Source organism: Chelonia mydas, chromosome 2 (assembly GCF_015237465.2).
Source record: "Chelonia mydas isolate rCheMyd1 chromosome 2, rCheMyd1.pri.v2, whole genome shotgun sequence".
NCBI lineage: Eukaryota > Metazoa > Chordata > Testudines > Cheloniidae > Chelonia > Chelonia mydas.
Window position 1 is genome coordinate 116636114 of NC_057850.1, and position 20782 is coordinate 116656895.

The window sequence follows — 20782 nt, forward strand, 5'->3', positions numbered from 1 at the left end:
GTAATGAAGACAAGATTTAAGAGGCTACCTGGGTTTGTGCTAGGTTGCTTTCTTCTCCCTCAAATTCTGGCCAGGGGCTTAATTAATAGGTTTGGATGATTATAGTAGCCCAAGTACACAGACCTGGGAACAGGGTATTGTTGTCAAGGGTTGGCTGCTAGCAGCTGCAGCAGATTAGCCCTTTAAGGCAGCAGGAAACATAACTGCATTAAGGAGTGGGAGAAGTGAGTGGGTGTCTAGAACGTGGCTAAACAAACTGTGAATACTGACAATGCTGGCCTGTGGTTGTCTGGCCTTTTTCTCCACCTCAAGCAGGGGAAGGGCAGAATCAGTAACGGAGCTTAACTTTTACTTGACTGATTAGCACACCAAGGTTCCATAGCAACCGGCCTGCCTTTGAATAGGGAACCTGGAGGAGGAACTGTTTTGACTGCAGAGCTAGAAAAATCTATCTTGAACCTGAGTACTTGTGGCACCTTAGAGAGGTTAGTACTCCTTTTCTTTTTGCGAATACAGACTAACACGGCTGCTACTCTGAAACCTGCCATCTTGAACTGGAAACTAAGGGAGGGTAAAGGGTGTAAACTTGGGGAAGGAGAAGAAGGGAGAGTGTGTGGCTGCATCTAGTGCCTGCTCTTCTGTCAAAGGACCCATGCTTGAGCTCATCATTCCCTGAGGGCCCACCAGCAGGGTGCTGCTGGATTGACATGGAATCCTGAGGGAGAGCCCATGGCCCAAGAAGAGAAGCTAGAACATATCTACACCAGATTCTTCTCTTATCACTTGTCATTACTTTGAAAGGATATAGTTTCAGATAGTTGGAGAGCTATCCTACAAGCAAGGAAACTCGGGCAATGGCTGCATTCAGATGGACAGAAGGTAAGCCCCTACCATACATGGCTATCAGTTTTGGTACATGGGCTAGGCTATGTCATTGATCTCATAAGGGAGCTGTGAGGCTTAACTAAACTTGTAAAAACACTTTAAGATCCTTAAATAAAAGGTCCTGCTATATGAAGACAAAGTATTTGTATTGTACATTTCTGACACCTAAATCTATCTATCATACTCTAGCTGCTCTTACCTTACCCTAAATCTTCCTCAGTCTGGATTTTCACACTTGTGAAGATAATCTCATGGGACTGAAAGTCAAGATCTGAGTTCTCTTCCAAGCTCTGCCCTAGACCTTGGGCAAGTGCCAACAGCAGTGTTGCTAACACTTGATTTTATTGCAAGTCTTGTGACACTTTTAGTGTCCTTTCTTAAGGTGTGGTAAAAATGAGAAAGTAAGCAAGAAATAAGAATGACAGATCGTGGGCTAATGGGATTACATGAAAATCTCAGCTTTCATTTTAAAAATAAAAATAGTTCCTAGCCCTGATGGTTGCAGAGAAAAGCTTGAAAATGTGACCCATAAAGACTCAAACAAGAAGGCAAATAGAAAGTTAATTTTGGAATCTTTTTAAAATCATATCTTTTGGGAGGGCAGGGAGCGGGAAGCTAGCCCTGACTCACGCCTTTTGAACATTTAAGGTTGGCAATATTGCGTCTTTGCCTCAGTTCCCCATGTATGAAATGGAGTGAAGATGCTGCCCTACCACATACAGGTGTTGGAAGGCTAAACTTTTTGAAGTCAGATGTAATATCATTTTAAAGTTTTACTTCAAAGAATGCAATGGGAGGAAAACAGCAAAGTGTGTAGCTTAAAAAAACCCAACACCCTGAGAAAACTGGAATCCTTTAATTGAAATGAAAGAAATCCCATGTAATGTAAACATGGGACTAAATGCATTTTAAAATCTATAAACCCATAACATTAAGATCCTAACTCAGTGACAATATATGAGTAGACCTAAAAACACAGTTCTACACACACAAACACTATTCATGGTCTTATATTACCAAGAAATGAATTCATGCCCTCAGGGTCGTCTTTTTTTCTTCTACAACAGAACAATTAATACTTAACGTGATGCAGGGAATGCAGTTCCCTATGCTATTTCATAGCCCGACTTTCAAAATGCATGTACACAACTGCACACCTACTATAACTTGCCTCTCTAAATCAGACATTTGCACATGCAATTGGTCAAGTACATAACTAACTAGTCATTTCTCACCCACATAGCCAGTATGCACATGCAAGAACTGCATGTACATTTTTGAATATCAGGCCTTTAAAACTACACCAATTCTGTTGAAATTTGGAATTACTGTTATATTAAGTACTGTAAAACTTCCTGAGTGAAGACAGTTTTTGCCCCAAATAGCTTACAATCTAAGGCCCTGATCCTGTCCCAAATCACTTATGAATGTAAGTAATTGCAGGTCAGCAAATAGTCACGTTGATAAAATAGAACACTGGGCATATATTTTTGAATATTAACAATCCTAAATGTTGAAACAGGACTCGTATGAAATTGTAAGCGTGAAATACATCTTGATTGAGGGCCAACACTAACTAGGGTCCAAATTCTGCAAAGTGCTGAGGACTTCTTGCAATGGGAGTCCAGGGTACTCAGTATCTCATGGGAGATACTTAGCACCTTTGGGATTACCTTTTAGGATTTGATTGTGTGTGCGTATGTGGACACCTAATTCCCATTGATTTCAATAGGAGTTAGACACCTAAATACCTTTTTGAGGATGTGGATTTAAATTAGACTTTTGCCTCTTTTGCCAGCATCTAGATGTGAATTAATTTCAGCCCAAGGAAGCAAAATTCCAGGAGAAATAAATGAGTTACATTAAAAACCGCAATGCTACAATACTTCATAAGGTGGACATGCAAGTTATACATTTAGGTGTCGCTGCACAAGGAGTAATGCTGCATAACTGTAAGATTATTTTTCTGTAAGCCCAGTTCCTTGTTTTACAACTCAGTATAGTTGTCCTCCTCTCAGTCTGAACTCTACTTCTTATCTCCTCCCCCCTGAGATGACGTGCACAATGTCCTCCTCATAGGGATTCTCACTGGTGCTATGGCCAGTGGTAAGTGATCTATTTTCTGTTAGGACAACAGTATACTGAGCCTGTTAAAACGTAAGATCCAAAGCTAAAATTTCTTGTCATCAAAGCAATTATTTGGGTGTTCAAGTCATTACTTAAGCTTCAGTTCTGATTTTTTTTTTAAATGACAGTTTTCATATAACTAATTTGAAACCTCATAAAGGATGTACTAGATGTAGATTAGAGCACATTATGTTGAAGGACTTCTGGTGGTTTCTTGGCATATGTCAATTATTCTACTTTCTAGTGAAATCACCAGAAGTGAATAACCACTTAGCTTATTCAACACTAAAAGAAAAATAGTAATTCTCTGTTTCTTGGGGATCACTAGTGACTTCCCTATTTCATAAATTGAAGGTCCTCCAGTCTTGCTTGGGTCATGTGGGTGGAATGGTGGCGGTACCTTCATGTGGCCATAATTTCACCCACAAATCAGTGCCTGTTACACCTCCCTTTGAGTATCTTGAGTATTGAGTATTTGAGTATCTTCACCCGTCACTGAGTTCTGCCCCAACCCTTCAGGGGATTAACCATGTTTTATGCTTCATTAGTGTCCTGCACCCATTTCTTGAAATGTTGAATAAGTGTGGTTGCCAACTTTCTATTGGCAGAAAACCAAACTCCCCTGTCCTGCCCCTTTTCCGAGGCCTCGCCCCTGCTCACTCCATCCCCCTCCCTCAGTTGTTCACTCTCCCCCACCCTCATCGTTCATTTTCACTGGGCAGGGGGCTGGGGTGTGGCCGGGGGAGTGGCAGTGAAGGCTCCGGCTGCAGATACGGGCTCTGGACGTGGGGCCAGAGATGAGGGGTTTGGGGTGCAGGAGAGGGCTCTGGGCTAGGGTGGGGTTTGGGGTGCAGGAGGGGGTAAGGGCTCCAGCTGTGGGTGTGGGCTCTGGGGTGGAGCCAGGGATGAACAGTTTGGGGTGCAGGAGGGGGTGTGGACTCTGGGTGGTGCTTACTTCAGGCGGCTCCAGGGAAGCTGCCGGCATCTCCCTCCAGCTCCTTAACAGAGGCGTGAGCACATAGCTCTCTGTGCTGACCGTGCCTGCAGGCACCGCCCCCTTACCTCCCACTGGCCGTGGTTCCTGGCCAATGGGAGCAGCGGAGCTGGTGCTGGGAGCAGGGGCAGCGCACAGAGCCTGTGGCCTTCCCTCTGCCTAGGAGCCAGAGGGAGATGCTGGCAGCTTCCTGGGAGTTGCATGGAACCGGGTAGGGAGCCTGCCTGCGCTGCTGACCGGACTTTTAACGGCCTAACCAGAGATGCCAGGGTTCCTTTTCGACCAGGCGGTGTGATCGAAAACCAGACAGCTGGCAGCCCTATAAATGAGGGCCCTTTTTACCAAAACCGAGGTAGGGTGTACACATAGCAAGTGCTAGGAAAGCGGGGGCAGGGGTGAAAATTGTCACTACTTCCCCCTTCCACCCTGGGCGTGGGAATGGGGTATGGAAATCCCCACTGCTCTCCCAGCCAGGGAGGATGAGCAGGCAGATCCCTGCGCTGGCAGCAGGCGGGGGGCTCCCCACCTCAGGCCGGGGGTGGGACGAAAGGAGATCAAAAATCCTCTTCCTCTACTACTGCCTTGTGCAGACCGAGACCGTCACCGAAAGGAAGCAGTGGCGGAGGCAGCCCAGTGGATGAGATTTATGACATATGCCCGTCGCTGTCCGGGCAAACAACCCCCGGCAAGGCGCCGAGAACTCCTGCCTCGCATCACACCGTCATTGGCACAGACAGCCCCAGGTCTGGTCCGGGACCAAGGTACAAACTGGGGGGCTCCCCCGTGCGCACGCTCCCCTTCAGTTCCGCACAGCAGAGCCGCACAGTTCGGAGCCACTCCCGAGCGAGGCGGCTGTTAAAGAGACCGTCTCCTCTCCTGCCGACCCGCCTCCCCACTGAACCCAGCCGCTTTAAAGGAGTCCCAGGGAAGGACAGGCAGCTGTCTGGGGCTAAGGCCCCTCTGACGGGGGGGGATCCGCTTTCCTCCTTTGGCTGGGGGTTGGTGGGCCGGTTTTTCAAGCCCTGGCAGCACACCAGAAAAAGCAAGTCAATCGAGGGATCAGGACACAACAATCGCGTCTGAAAACCTCCTGTGACAGGAGCGGATGCGTTTGTAAGAACGAAAGTTTTTCTAAGTATTATACAAGATATTCACCATAGTCTAGGAGGCTGACCTGCGCTGGGAGCTGGAGCAGGGGGAGGGGATATAGAAGGCTTGTTCCACCATTAGCATTTGGTAAGAGATTGCAAAAAATCGGCCTCCACAACATGGGGTTGAGAAATTGAAACTAACTCTCCCTTTGCGGCAATAGCAAAGGAAGTCTGCTGAAGAAAGACAATCGAAGAATCACATATTTCCCCTCCTCTCCCATTTTTCATCACCCCAAAAGTCCTTGATATTAATATTATTACACCCTAACACATGCAGTATGTACACCCAAACGTCCCGGAAAATAAAAGGGAAGCGGGTTCCAGGCAGACCTACGTGTAACTCAACGAACCTGTACAAACAAACCAACAAACATCTAGTCTCCGGTTAAAGACACACAGAGTGAAAGTGCTCTCTTACCTGCCTGTGCGCGGAGCACTAACTCCAAGAAGATCGAGCCACTGCTGTCTGGCTTCAGCTCTTTTACCAAGCCTGGATTGATTCCTTCTCGCTGACGCCCGCCTTGCAGTGGGAGGAGTCATGTGAAACCACATCAACAAAACCGGATCCCCAGCTGCGTACATGCTAGCAGGCTGGGGAAGAGAGGGAAGCCCCTGGACAAGCGAATGAAAAACTGTACCATTCTTATAGGACTCTCTAGTTTCAAAGATTAAGTTCTGCCCTGATTTACAGACTGCGAAGCCACATTGAGGTCAGCGCGTAAAATGGTGTACTGACAGCCCCAAAAGAACCCTGGCGCACGTCTATCTGGAGTGCGCCAGGTTGCAGCCCCTATTCCAGCTTCTCACCTATATTTTATTAAAGTTTTGGTTGCACTTTTCTCCTCACCTTCTTATCTACGCACTCCCTGTCCGTGGCCCCACTAAGTCGCGGGACCTCCTGGTCAACCTCCTCCTGGCCCTGGCTAAAGTGGCCATCTATAAAACCAGGGTGAGGAGGTTGGCCGATGGAGTCTCCTGCGGCTGCGGGGCCTATTTCCGATCCTCCGTCCGTTCACGCCTCCAGGCAGAGTTCCTCTGGGCGGCGTCCACCGACTCCCTTGACGCCTTTGAGGAGCGGTGGGCGCTGTCTGGGGTTCTCTGCTCGGTGTCCCCGTCCGGTTTCCTTCTTTTGACCCTTTGACCGCACTCCCGTCCCTGTTTTTCATTAGTTGTCCCCCGTAATTTTTTGGCCTCCAGGTCCTGTGGATCTCCCCCTTAGGCTGGGGGGGAATCCTTTAGCGGTGGGCGAGCTTTGCCCGCCCACTTCCTGGATCCCAATAGGACAGCCCCAAAAGATCAAAAATCTTAAGGGGTTTGAGCCTTAGCCTGCTAAACCCGTGGTTGTGAGTTCAATCCTTGAGAGGGCCATATAGGGATCTGGGGCAGAAATTGGAGATTGGCCCTGCTTTAAGCAGGGGGTTGGACTAGATGACCTCCTGAGGTCCCTTCCAACCTTGATATTCTATGATAATTCTATGATAAGACTGCCTGTCCCAGACCTGAAGAAGAGCTGTGGGTAGCTCAAAAGCTTGTCTCTTTCCTCACCAGAAGTTAGTCTAATAAAAGATATTACCTCACCCACCTTGTCTCCACCTGCCATGAGATTTTTTTTTTTAAAAGGATTTGCAGAGGTTTGTTGATTTGCTATGGCCCTTGTTTGCATTGCAGTTAACCTTATGTTAGCAATACACAAGATAAATTAACTGGGGGTCTACCCTGTAGATCAGAGTGCAGTGGCCCCCTCACTGTGCAGCAGGAATAGAGGCGCATTGCTGTGTGAACACAGAACACGTTAAGAGGAAAAATCATGGTTGAACCCAGATTAAATCTCCAGTGAAGACAAAGCCTTAGATTTTGCACATTGTGAAGTAGAGAGCTTCGTCTTGTAGTGAGGCACCTGCTGTGGTGAGGTACCTGTTGCAACCTATGGTGCTGACCTTGGGCAAGTCAGTTAATCTCTGTGGCTCAATCTCCATGTGCACAGAATACTTTCCTACCTCACAGATTAAGTTCCCTCTAAACTACGTGGCTGTGCAGCTGCCTATTAAGCACCACACAGGGGCTCAGTTCCGCAGCTGGGGGAGAGGCACCTCTCCCCCAGCATGGACCTGCCGCGGCCGGGGGAGAGGCGCCTCTTCCACCACCACCCTCAGCCCTGGGGCTGCTGCGGGGAGTCCTGTAGCAGCCTGCACCCCAAACCCCTCATCCCTGGCCCCACCCCAGAGCCTGCACCCCCAGCTGGAACCCTCTCCGAACCCCTCGGCCCCACCTCCACCACATTAATTTTGTTATGTGCACCAATATGGAGGTGATGTGTGACATAACAAAATTCATTCTGCACATGCGTGGAAAAAATAAGAGGGAACACTGCATCACAGGGATGCCTACGAGGATAAAGTCACTCAAGTTTGTGAGGCATTCCAATGCTATGGCAATTGGGACCAGGTAAGTAGCGTGGGGGTCAAGGAGATGAGAAGGTCTGTGGACAACCTAGTATAGCTGTACTTTAAGAAGCTTCAAAGTTCTGCTGGCAAATCTGGTGGAGTTTATCAGTTCCTTGGAGGGGAAATAGTTGGCAAGAAATAAAAGTTGACACAGTTTTCATGATGAAAGCAGAGCTACTCAATTCCAGGAACTAAATAGCTCCTGTTCAAGGAAATTTACAGTTCACCCAGTACGTGTAAAATAGCTATGTATGCATCAGAATCTCTAAAGAATACTTTGACACAGAAATTCTATAGTGAGGTGTTAACTGTTTCTCTGAACAACAAAAATATTAAGTACCAAAGAATATGCACTGAAGCATCTGAATTTCCATCTTCAGGTGGTGTTGTATTAAACTATAGTACACACTAGATACCCATTCTCATGACTTAAGAAACATCGTCACCATCTTAAAGAGGAAATTCCCAGACCTGGGAATGACAAGGCTGCACAGCTGCCCTGGGTTTTCTCTAGGATGAATACAAGGGTTCTGGTTCCCCCAATGCCCTTGAAATATCTGTAGGCAAAACTTTTATACTTTGCTTGCCTGGCCAGGATTTGGCACAGGGGAATTGAACGGCTCTCTGCCACTGTTTGTTGTGGCTGACTTAACTTACAAGTAGACACCTGCTCTCTTCCCTCCCCCCCCACCCCCCCAAAAGCTGACAGTTTTGAACTCCTTTTCTTAAAGAGATAACTGGCATTGTATTTTAACAATATTTTGAGAGAACTGCACTGTCAAACTGAAATTTGATTCTCTCTAATCTGTAGAGTTAATACAAGTCTTCTTTTCATAGATTCCAAGACTAGAAGGGACCATTGTGATCATCTAGCCTGATCTCCTGTATAACAGACCATCAAATATCCCCAAAATAATTTCTAGAGCTGACTTTTGCAGTTCAACTGATTGGTGGGTCTAGGCATCCTCAGATGGAATAGGCCATTATTAATACAAGCTAATTATTGATAGCCATTTTAGCAAATTGTGAGACATCATGGATATAGTTACCAAATTCTGATTCAGAGTACAGTCGCTTGGTTAAGATTGCTTTTAAAAAGTTTTTAAAAAGGTTGGATGAAATCCTCACTCCACTGATTTCAGTGGCAAAAATCCTAGACCTCAATAGGCCAGGAATTCATCCATATTTGCTACTTTACATAGCAATGTGAAGGGAAAGGCTGACATCATGGGGAGTGGGGGGGGGAAGAGAATTTCAATCTCCTAACTAATAATTTCTTTTCTATCGATCTATCCTGTATATAACCAGGAAAAGGTTTAGTCTGGAGTTCTCTCCAATCGAACAGCTTTCAAAATAATGCAGGGTAATAAAATATATCAGTGCATGTACTCTAATCTGTTTATATAAAAAAGGGTGTCTGCACCTTTATTATTATAGCTAGATTATCTATGTCCAAAAAGTACATAATTGATCTAATTCTACACCCTTTTGCAATTTGACTAGCTATAGCCAATTACTTGACTACATTTGCGGTTCAAAAATATTTGAGTGCAAATAGCTGCGCATAGTCAGCTTATTAGTCAAGGGGAAAGCAGTGCAACATAAAAAGGAGACATACATACCACCCTTTCAGAGAAGTAATCTCATAGCATTCACCTTACATAGGTCTGCCTTCAAAGTATGCACTCAAGACTATCTGTATTTATATTGTGGCTGTTTACAAGCTAAAGGCACTCCATACATAACCCCACTTGTCTCTAGCAGTTATATACTGATTTTTCTACACTGTACTGTATTTTTCTTATCTTTGTCTTGGATACCTCCTTCCAGGCACCTCTTAATTGTACCAGGACTTATTAGTCATACATCTTGTTTCTGTCAGGTTATGTATTTGTTTGAGCCACAAGCAGAATTCAGCTGTGCAAAGTGTTATGGGCTACACCTTAGTGTGAGTGAACAAGTGTGAACAGCATTCTGGGAAAAGCATAATACAGAGTACAGGTGTGCAACTTAGCATAACTACCCAGCAATCATACATAAGAATGGCCATACTGGGTCAGACCTAAGGTCCATGTAGTCCAGTATCTTGTCTTCCAACAGAGGCCAATGCCAAGTGCCCCAGAGGGAAGGAACAGAACAGGTAATCAACAAGCGATCCATCCTCTGTCACCCATTCCCAGTTTCTGGCACACACAGGCTAGGGACACCATCCTTGCCCATATTCATTGATGGACCTATCCTCCATGAATTTATCTGGTTCTTTTTTGAACCCTGTTACAGTCTTGGCCTTCACAACATCCTCTGACAAAGAGTTCCACAGGTTGACTGTGCGTTGTGTGGAAAAAATACTTCCTTTTGTTTGTTTTAAACCTGCTGCTCATTAATTTTATTTGGTGACCCCTAGTTCTTGTGTTATGAGGAGGAGTAAATAGCACTTCCTTTTTTATTTTCTCTATACCAGTCACGATTTTATAGACCTCTATCATATCCCCCCTTAGTTGTCTCTTTTCCAAGCTGAAAAGTCCCAGTCTTATTAATCTCTCCTCATATGGAAGTGGTTCCATACCCCCTTATTGTTTTTGTTGCCCTTTTCTGAACCTTTTCCAATTCCTTTTTTTTTTTTTTTTTTTTTTTTTTGAGATGGGGCAACCACATCTGCACACAGCATTCAAGGTGTAGGCCTACCATGGATTTATACCTGATAAGGTGTACATATTAATGTTGTGCATATAATACATATTATGCACAACACACACACTGGCTACCAAATATAAACATTAGCGTGAAGCTGGGTGTAGGAAGGGTAATGTGTTTAATCTTTAAAATAGGAATGAGAAGGACCAGAATCATGGATGATTTTTTCATCTAATACAGAAATTTAAACTTACTGAGCTGAACCAATAAAGATAAAATGAATAGTTACTATTTTTTAGCAGAAATTGCCCTATCACTTCAATGTCCTTATGGGCTGTCCTGAGAAATCAGTAATGTAAAAAAAAATCAAGAAAGGAATATACTGTAGAGGATATTATATGCTTCCCCCTCCCACGTCAGTGGTCCTTGGATTAATGATCAGACAACGTCCATTTCTATTTTACTCCATGTCTTGAAGACCACATTTCACAGTCAATTCATTGTCAATCTTTTATCAGAAATATTTAGAGAGGTAATTGGATTAAGGGATACAAGATATGTTAGACAACCAAGAGAGAAATTACTAACAACATATCAGTAAAGAGGACTGTCAAGCTGACTCCACTGACTCAAGAGCGTGACTGTTAAGAACCAAGACACAAACCCCTAATTGGCTGTGAGCTCTAAATTTAGATTTCACCAACTAACTATCAGTCAGTCTCCTTGGATACTCAGATCTGACTCACCACCCAGGTAAGCTTGCCTTTGTGATAGGTGGTCCCTTATACCAAGTATCACAGCTATATTCAGGTTACTCCTAGTCCCAAAGGACCAATCACTTACCCCAGGTCAATCGCACCTTCGATGTCACACCGGAGACAATGCTTATAGCCAATCCTACAATAAACTATATACAGATTTATTAATAGGAAAAAGGAAACAGTTATTTATAAGGTATAAGCAGGTAAACATGGATACACAAATGAATGACAATTTGTTACAAAAGGTAACAGAAGCTTCTATAAGCAAGCAAGCAAGCTCTATATGGCTCTTTGGGCTAACCCAGGCTAAACAGCTGGGGACCTCTTGTTTATACCTAGAAAACCTTGCCCTCCCATAGTCTAAGTAGCATAGAGATCCTCACTTCCTTCTGTTTAGGGGTTTTATTCCCCCTCCTGCCACATGCATTCAGCTGAAAACTCAGCTGATGGGGAGGAATCCACTTGCATGACTCACCTTCATGGGGGAAAAGCAGAGCAACAAAGTTGTATGCTCTTTAATGTTCCACACTAGTATGTTTGGAGTCAATGGGGTTTCCCTCTGGAGAGGACATAACAGCTTTGGATGCAGGTAATAAGTTATTAAAAAAAGAAGTGGCAAATGTATTCCCTGCATGTGAAATCATAAGTGTCATACAACTGTGGCAAAGGCTCAGGAATTTTATTTAATGCAACTGAACCAGAAACTTTAGTCAAATAAGTAAAAATAGTATCCCTTAAAGCCAGAATTTTCAGAAGAGTTCAACCACCATCACTGGGGAGAGCCTTTCAGAAGAGCTCAGTACCTAACATGTTGAGTTTTAAAAAAAAATATCTCGCCACTTAATTTTGGTACCTAGTGTGGAGCTGAGCTCTCCTGATAATCTCTCCCCAGTTGCTGATACGGCTCTGTATTGCTCTCTCTTCCCGGCACAGTTCCTTCTAGAACCTTCAAGACCCCCTTATGCCTGGCATCATGACATTTTTTTTTTTAAAGTGTATGTGCAGCCTGACAATAAGCATCATAGGAGATTGATTAGCAGTTTTGTGGAATTAATCCCATGTGACTTCCTCACAAATACTCTTAGCTAGAATTTCCAAGCATCTGCATTGTGCTGTTATAGAATTTAAGAGATGTGCCTAATTTTACCCTGACTGCAGTCTATCAATTTCTGTTGACTTTAGTGATTATAGGAGCGAGACTTCTCTGTATACATCCTCTTAATTTTTTGTGAGCAGAATACGCATTTGTCTTCTGACTAACACCTTTGATCAGTCTGCAAACAAACTGAGGATTTTTATTCTGAAAAAGTAAATATGCATGGACAGCAACTGCATTTGTATCTTACTATGTCTACCTTCTTCAGTCTGAAAATGAATTTAGGTGACTGGAAACATTGTAATCTGGTATCTACATCTTGCACACAACAGGTAAACATTCACAAAGAAGCATAATAGTATGTTTAACAGTATGTTAAGGTTGTGACAGCAACTGATCAGAGCCAGGAAATACACAATTAAGCATGAAACATACCATAAATCCTACCACAAAAAATTCATCAGTTACTTCACAGAGCCAAATTATCCCACTGAAGTCCATGGCAAAATTCCCAAACATTAAGAGCCAACCCACACCTACTGGTGTATCCTATTAGGCATTGACCCACACTGGGACAGTGGCCACGGCAGGTGTAGCGGGCAATGTGCCTCACCAAGTCAGCCACAGTGCCAGAGTCCCCCGGGGAAGCACATTTGCTGCTACATTTGTATTTAGGGGGAGGTACATCAGGCATTCAACTCCAGGGCTGAATAGCTCTGCTGATTAGTGTGAGGGGCCACAGCAATTGCCCTTGATTCCTCCCTCTTCCTAATGGGGTAGCTAGTGGCAGTGTAAGTGGGGACCAGTCCTTGAACTCAGAAAAAAGTATCCATTAAAATGTATGAGGAGGCAAAAGTGGCAGGGGGCTTCACGTACCCTTCCTTGTGTACACACAGAACAATGCAATGGTGAAGGCACCAGTGTTGTATATTCATACTTCACTTTGAATTTGCTTCCTTTATTGGCATCTGAAACTGTCTTAAAGCTGCTTTACTATAGTTCAGTTGCAAATCTTAGGAATTTAGGAACTGACACATAGATCTGTTTTGGTATTGAAGGTTAAGGCTGGCTATAGTTCTCATGTAACCTAAATTACTGCATATCCTATATACTCAAACTGTACAATAATTCAAATGCAGACAAAACTTGCTTAAGAGAGCAGAGTTGACTGATAACTGGCTGTGACAAATCTTATTTATCACAGGATATTTCCAGGTCAATTTAACAAAAATGGCAGCTGGTGCACAAAAGTGTTGAAGTAAATCTGGCAATATCTTTCAGGTGTTTTGCAGGTCACCTGCGTCTTAGGGCAATAGCCATTATCTGTGATTCAATCCTATCCTTGTATGAACAGGCACTACTCTAAAACAAACAAACAAACAAACAAACCAACTTGGTTGTATACTAGGCACTAATATTTACTAGTTAGGGGGCCATGTCCCACACAGCAAGGAGCTGCACCACTCATCATTACACTGTACTCCTAAGAAGACAGGAAGATCGAGGCCACATTGCTAACTGAGCTATTACCAATTGGCTGTCTTTGGGTGTAATACAATCCAGCAAGTTTATGAGACTGACATTATGCATTGTGACTCTCCCCCCACCCCCCCAATATATGGTAAGGTACAGCATGAAGGAAAGAGAAAAGATACAACTGAGACAATTCCTGCAACTTCCCCACCCCCATATCTCTCTAGTGTTGTGCCTGAACATTACTTAAAATACAACTCAGGAGTGCAGTTTATAGGCTTTTCCTCCCAGATAGTCTTCAGTCGCTGTGCCCAGGAGGTCAGCATCTCCTTTCTTTTCTCTTCTGTCACATACTTGGGAGCAAAGCAGATCTGAGGAGCAAGGACTTTGAAACCACAGAAGTGCATTATACCATGCTAGATTCAAAGGACAAGAGACACATGTCAGAAAATGGTTCAACTCCATTTTTGCTACAGTTAAAGAATTCAGATTTTAAAATATTTCTCCTATCCCATGTAGGGCATGTTTTCTTTGATAAAACAGCATTGCTTTATACTATCCATGTGGAAGGACAAAAGGATGCGGGAATGTACCTTTGCAACCACACTTGTGGACAAGTGTTGAAGGCTAGCCTATGATGCTTCTGAGTTTGATTAGTGTACGTTGTTCCCCAGTTCCTGGAACAGTTTTGAAATGCTACTGAAGCTATATAACTTTCCCTTTCAACTGTCATACACTTCCACGTTTGATGGCTGAACATTTAGGATACTATTGACTCTTCTTGGATTGTTCCTGAATGAAATTCATGTTTCATCCCTGTACTTCTATATTTGTTTTAGGCACTTCTGAATCTAGCTGAGTCATGCAATTCTGATTCACACAGTTCTGAATGAGTTTTAATGCCCTCTGAGTGAGCTAAATTCACTAACCTTCCTCTTTTCCGAACTTCTGGATATATTTACGATTAGCACCTCTCCATTAGTTGCCTTTTAAATGATGCAGCCAAATGGGCTTAGTAATGTTAATGAGTCTGCCTAGCTAGAAACTGCAGAAGAGTTTGTTAGAAGATGGAAGTGTTTCTGGAAGATCTAGGCCAAGTGATTCAACTAGTTTATGTCAGCAGGTAGATGTCACAGCACACCATGCCGGCCACACAAAGATTTCCCAACAAGCTGGCTCTTCCCTAGTCATGCTATTATATGCAAATCTCTTCTTTAATTTTTTTTGCCCTAATAGCGGCAGAGAAACTGGAAAACATGAAACCTACGTCTCAAATCAGAAGGAAAATAAAGACCTAACATTGCTCTTTCAAAATTGGATGGATTTTTTTTAAAAGGAATCATGATTTCTGTGGGGCCTGTCTCTTGACTTTGAATGCTTGGAGTTGGCAGTACTATGAAGGTACACAGTTATTGAGCAAATATTCATATATTGTACCTGGATGGGCCACAGGAGATAGCGAATGTTACCACTGACCCCTCCTTTTGAAAACATTTCTTCATCTCCTCCAGTGGTAAATGAAAGTAGGGCTAGTTTATTCTGGAATGAAGAAAATAAGACTTAGGCACATTTGTTTAAGAACAAGTGACCCGGTAGCTAAAAAGGACACTTCAGAAACACTAGATTAACTTGGCAGAACAGAGATGGATGAGGAAGCTGACCCCCTTTTCTGTCCTCCTCATACCCTGGCCTTTTTACACAGTACCACTTACTGCATCTCTGGTACACAGCATGTTGATATATGGAGTAGTAAAGTGTGTGAAAATAGCTCTGTGGGAAAACATACATAAAAATGCATGTTACTTGGGCCCTTACCTTTTGCCATCTGTAAAATGGGGAAGATGCTTGCCCTTCCTTGTAAAATGCTTTGAGATCTATGGTTGGAAAAATTGAGTGCTAAGTGTGTTTATGCTCCTCCCTCTCCCCCAGATGGAAACTGCATCCTGTATACATAATAGTCTTCATTTAAAGCTTCTCAATTGCCTGAGAATAGATTAGTTGGGTATTTGTTATGTTCTTTAGGTGTATTCCTTGCACTAAGTATTTTACCAGACCCATGTTTCCTCAGATTCTATAACCATGGGATCTGACACAGATTTGTACCCCAGCATCTAACTCTTATTTATGGCTGCCAAGGGAACCTTTCAAATGTGAACTGAACACAACGGATGCAGCAGCCTCGTCCCAAATTTGCAAACAGGCCAAAATGACAGCTTTTAAAGGGTCTGAATCGCCTGTGTTTGTCTCACTGGACTATTTCTGAAATCTAATAATGAAAACTTAAATGTTGGCATTGTTAAAATGATCAGCAAATTAAATAGTCAAGTAATCTATATATCCATCATTGTGGGATATTGGATGTGAGAAATAAGCATCTTCAAATCTTCAGCTAATGACTAGCTCTGCTATTCACAATGCCAAGAACAGCTCAAAAGTTATGAATTGGTGTCTGGACATGCCGATCTTGCTTGATTATAGGGTAGAGAGCTGAAAAGGGCAAAAGTGAATGGCTAAGACAGGAGGTCACAAAAATCCACACACACGAACCACAAATAATACTGAGCACTCCATTTATAAGACTCCAAATGAGATTTTATAGCCTGAGCCCAACCTCTGGCATTAATCATGGAGCAGAAATCTTTCTACCCAATTCACCGCTATTTGTTATAGATTATCTCAGTCTTCATGCCATAGTAAGGTGGCACAGTTTGAACAATTTAGGGCTATGGACCAACTTAAACTGATCACAAATTCGGCAGACCTTGACAGAGTGGGATATGTTTGCATCAAATTATGAACTCGTTTTTTATTAGGTGTTGAACACATGTCTAAGTTGAACGCAGAGGGGAGCCTATTGTACTGCATTCCAGACACCTTTCCCAGGTAGGGAAGCTTACTGAATCCTCAAAGACTACAATTTACGGCCATCAGCTTTGTCACTCAACTACTTGCCTACTCCTATAGAGCAATGAGCTCTCTATGCAGCTGGGGCAAGTATGACTGGAGGAAGGTTTGGAGCACCCCAATGGAGCATATAATAGAGAGACAGAAGTCTATTTGGCGTCGGATACTGATCTGGATGGGGGGGGGGGGGGATGACCATCACCACATAGAAGGAGGCTTTGTTGCAGGGCAGAGGGCAGGAAGGACTCTGCCCAGCCTGAACAGTGAGGTACTTTGGACTCACAGAAGGGCTGAGATCAGACATGGGGAGGCTGTGTCTCAGGACTTGCTTCCTTTTCAAAGATCAGTAACTCTCTAATGTTTTTAAGAGAAAAGTGATTGTGGTTAAGAAATTCCTTTGCTCAGCCTGTGCTTCTTGCTTGCCTGTCACATGGTTCCTAGAGAGGTTAAACTAGAAGCCCAGAGTGCTCACAGCCCAGGGGAGGCTCTGGGGAAGCATTTGTAAACTGACTGGAGGGATTGGGATGGCAGCATCCTATATTCCAAGGAAGGGCATCAGACAAGAAGTCTGAGCCTGGGAGTGTGTGCTTGGGACCCAGAGCTAGAAACAGTGACTAGTTATGACCTAGATCCAACTGGTTTGGACCAGGTGGGACCCAGAAATGATCCACTTACTACAGACTGACCATACAATCTGGCCCCATGTCCCACTGTACTAGTCTTCTTGAAATGCTAGATCCTTGTTCATTTCCTCACCCTACCTTCCTTCAGCTATGTGTGCACATTACTGGATTAAAAAAAAAAACCCTAAAAAGTATTTTCTACCATGAAAAACTGTTTTTTTTAGGTTTGCAATGGGTACAGGGTTTTTTCTTGCCTGTAACTAATTATTGTACTCTTTATTCTTTTGTATTTCTTACTCTCTTGCCCATTAAACAATTTATTTTCATAGAATAGCAGGGAAAGGTAAAAGAAAAGACACATGTATTAGGGCTGACAAGTGGTAGTGCTTTACCTCTGTGCTTAATACGCAACAGCTGATTAAAATGAATAGTCTGTCACCAGTAACTATGTCAAGCATTTCTTCCTGTTACACCAGAACTTTCTAATGCTCTAAAATATATCTATTTTAAAAGGCAGAGACTGCTATAGCTGCTTATTGTATCTTCCAGATAGCTTACTAAGCATAGAGGGCTCCTGCAGGATCTGCGCTGGCTGCCTATTGGTCTCTAGGTGGAGATTAAGATGTTAGTTATGACCAATAAAGCACCAGGGTTTTATAGAATGGGCTGGGGGCAGCCTACCTAAGGCACAGCCTCTCTCTCTATGCCATACTGCCACAACTGTGCTTAGCAGGAGGGCTCAAGTTGGATCCTATTATTGTAAAAGAAAGGGGCAGCTCGCAAAGCATTCTCCACAAGATGAAGTCTCTGGAACTTGCTCCCACCATCCTTCTTGCTCTGATATTGGCAGCGTTTGATGATCATTCAAGCATACTGCAAAAGACACGTTTGTGTTTTTGGAGAAGGCAAAGGTGTGTTTCCTAGACGATGGAGCGGTGGAAAGGAGTTTTTGTCGGTGGCAGGCTGGCTAAGTTCTTGCTGGAGTGATTATGTAATGCTGCTGAAATTTTGAACTGCTTCTTAATGTGTGTGTGTGTGTTAGGGCACCTAAAGCCTAGTACAGGAGGATTTTTAGTTATTTTAAATAAATTGCATGCCCAAGAATGTACTACACACTCCAGAAAACAAATACATCATCCCTCCCCTGCAGATTCTGCAATCCACTTTCAGAAAAACCTAACGTGAGGGTCCCAGCCAAGGCAGGAGGAGGAGAAGGGAGATAATAGCATATGGCTGAGGCTTGCACGCATCTTGATAGTCCTATTTGCATCATCTTTCCCCCATGCACACTTGTCGTAGGCAAGATGGAAGGATCTGCCAGAGGATATTCGGTGGGTAGAGAGTCTGACCATCTATATGAAATGGTGCAAAGCCTTTCGCTATACAGACACCCCTTTCTATTCCCAAACCACTGCCAGCCTCCCACTCCTACTCAAAATTAAACACCCCCTTCCCTACGCAGAGTTTTTATTCTGAAAAGGCAGAAGTGCCCGAGACTCCATGATGTTGGCCCTCGTATACTAGAGGGCAGTATAAAACTCTAAGGTACAGAGAAGAAATAAGTTTTTAGGAAGGATTTTGAATGATCACTGAGTGCCACTAAAAAGCCTAAATCTCATTTATCCACTTAGATTAAAAATAAAATTACAGCATAGGAACAGACAAGAATTATACAAAAAAAAATATTGTTTAGCCTAATGTAACAGTCCAGGGAACATACCTTGAGTAAGCCATCATCATAACACTGTGGGAAATTGTGAGCAAATCCTTGGACCAAGACTCTGTCTATCCAGCCCTTCATAATGGCAGGCATGCTGAACCAATACAAGGGAAACTGAAACGCAAAGCAAAGGCTCCTGTTAATAGTGAGATGTAATTGGCAGAGGTACACCATTTCCTTTGGCCTTGTTTCTATGCTAAGAACATCTTATCACCTTAATCAGTCAAGCCATTCACAGATCAACCACTGTAAATAAAGCCTATCATTCAGAGAATGGAGGAACTATATTTGCTTATGGTTGTGGGGGTTTTTTTTGTAATATTCTTTTGAAAAATGCCATGAGATCTCCAAATGTCCGTGAGTTTTCAGAATCTCTTACACCTCAACCAAAAGATGAGCCTTCTGACAGACACTGGATTCATGGGGCAGAAGGGCTGTCAATAATTTTCTGTAGCACCTGGCTTTTTTCATTTCTGCTATTGACTAAACCAGAGGTGAGCAAACTATGGCCCGCGGGACCATCCTGCCTGGCCCTTGAGCTCCCGGCCGGAGAGGCTAGCCCCTGGCCCCTCCCCTGCTGTCCCCCCTCCCCTGTAGTTACGCGGGCAGTGCGGCTTGCGACCACCCACCTCCCAGGCTTTCCAATAAGCCAGTTCTGCTGCTCTGAGTGGCATGGTTAGGGGGTGGGGGAGAGGGCTGGATGAGGGGCAATGGGTCCCTGGGGGGCAGTCAGGGGACAGGGGGCGGTTGGATGGGGCGGAGGTTCTGGGGGGTGGGGCGGTCAGGGGACAAGAAACAGGGTGGGCTGGATGGGCGTGGGAGTCCCGGGGGGCCTGTCAGGGGGTGAGGGTGTGGCTAGGGATTGGGGCAGTCAGGGGACAGGGAGCAGGGGGGTTGGATAGGGAGTGGAGTCCCGGGAGAGATAGTCAGGGGCGGGTGGTCCCAGGAGGGGCAGTCAGGGGACAGGGAGCAGGGGGGGTAGATGGGGCGGAGGTTCTGGGGGGAGGTCCTGGGGAGAGGCAGTTAGGGGCTGGGGGGTCCCAGGAGGGGGCAGTCAGGGGACAAGGAGTGGGGGGAGAAGTTGGATGGGTCAGTGGTTCTGAGGGGGGCAGTCAAGGGAAGGAAGTGGGAGGGGGCAGAGACCAGGCTGTTTGGGGAAGCACAGCCTTCCCTACCCGGCCCTCCATACAGTTTCAAAACCCTGATGTGGCCCTTGAGCCAAAATGTTTGCCCACCCCTGGGCTAGACCTTGTAAGATCACAGCCCAAGCCTTATCTGCATTATCAGCATGAGCAGTGCATTGAAAGTAAATGACAGTGGGAATTAGGTGTCTAAACTTTCCAGCTTTTTATAGTTTCTTTATTACTGTATTTGTTTTAACGCCATATTAAGACCATAAGATTATTAATAAAAAAAATCATGACCTGAAAAATCACTAAATCAGCAGCTTGAACCTTCCTCTGTTCCTCAATCAAATCACTAGCCAAGCATCTTCTCTTGTAAGCTTCCCATGATTCCACTCCATAATCAAAGTGTTCTGAGTTGTGCAGACAACCTGTGGAAGAAACATGGACATTGTTTATCCCACTTCTAGCATTAAATCCACATAAGATAATTCAATACAAGTCACAATCTGCTGTCCTAGATTGGAATATTTCATCCCATTGATTTATTGTGAGCCGCACCATATTGTAAGGAGTGATAGATGAACTGCTGATTTTTTTTTTAAAGTGTAGATGAATCTAGTACTTGCAAAAGTATCAGTACTCGTTTACATTAAGGCCCCTCTGTCCCCCTTTATGCTACCAGAGTGGTGTAAAAGGGCCTTAATGTAAATGAAAATCAGGCCATCAGAGTTTAGGGACTGATCCTGAGCATCTGCTAAGGAGCTTCACCTCTTCCTGAAGTCCATGCGACCAGAGTGGGTGAGGACTTTCAAAGACCTGACGCGGAGCATAGGTTTGAATCAG

General features: G+C 44.1%; 2 protein-coding genes across 7 annotated transcripts in view; both read right to left on the minus strand.

Moving 5' to 3' along the window:
- The window catches only part of RIPK1 (receptor interacting serine/threonine kinase 1), a 36593-nt gene extending 30634 nt beyond the window's left edge, over window positions 1-5959 (minus strand). The window contains exon 1 of the mRNA XM_037893224.2: window positions 5576-5959. The gene's annotated coding sequence lies outside the window, so the exon portion shown is untranslated. The remainder of the gene's footprint in view (window positions 1-5575) is intronic.
- A 5174-nt stretch (window positions 5960-11133) lies between these two features.
- The window catches only part of NQO2 (N-ribosyldihydronicotinamide:quinone reductase 2), a 69339-nt gene continuing 59690 nt past the window's right edge, over window positions 11134-20782 (minus strand). For all 6 annotated transcript variants that reach the window (XM_037893227.2, XM_037893225.2, XM_037893226.2 and 3 more), the window contains 4 exons: window positions 20237-20367; window positions 18813-18926; window positions 15003-15104; window positions 11134-13981 (listed from right to left, as the gene is read on the minus strand). In XM_037893227.2, coding sequence (XP_037749155.1) covers window positions 13808-13981; window positions 15003-15104; window positions 18813-18926; window positions 20237-20367 — 521 coding nt within the window. In that variant the 3' untranslated portion in view covers window positions 11134-13807. The remainder of the gene's footprint in view (window positions 13982-15002; window positions 15105-18812; window positions 18927-20236; window positions 20368-20782) is intronic.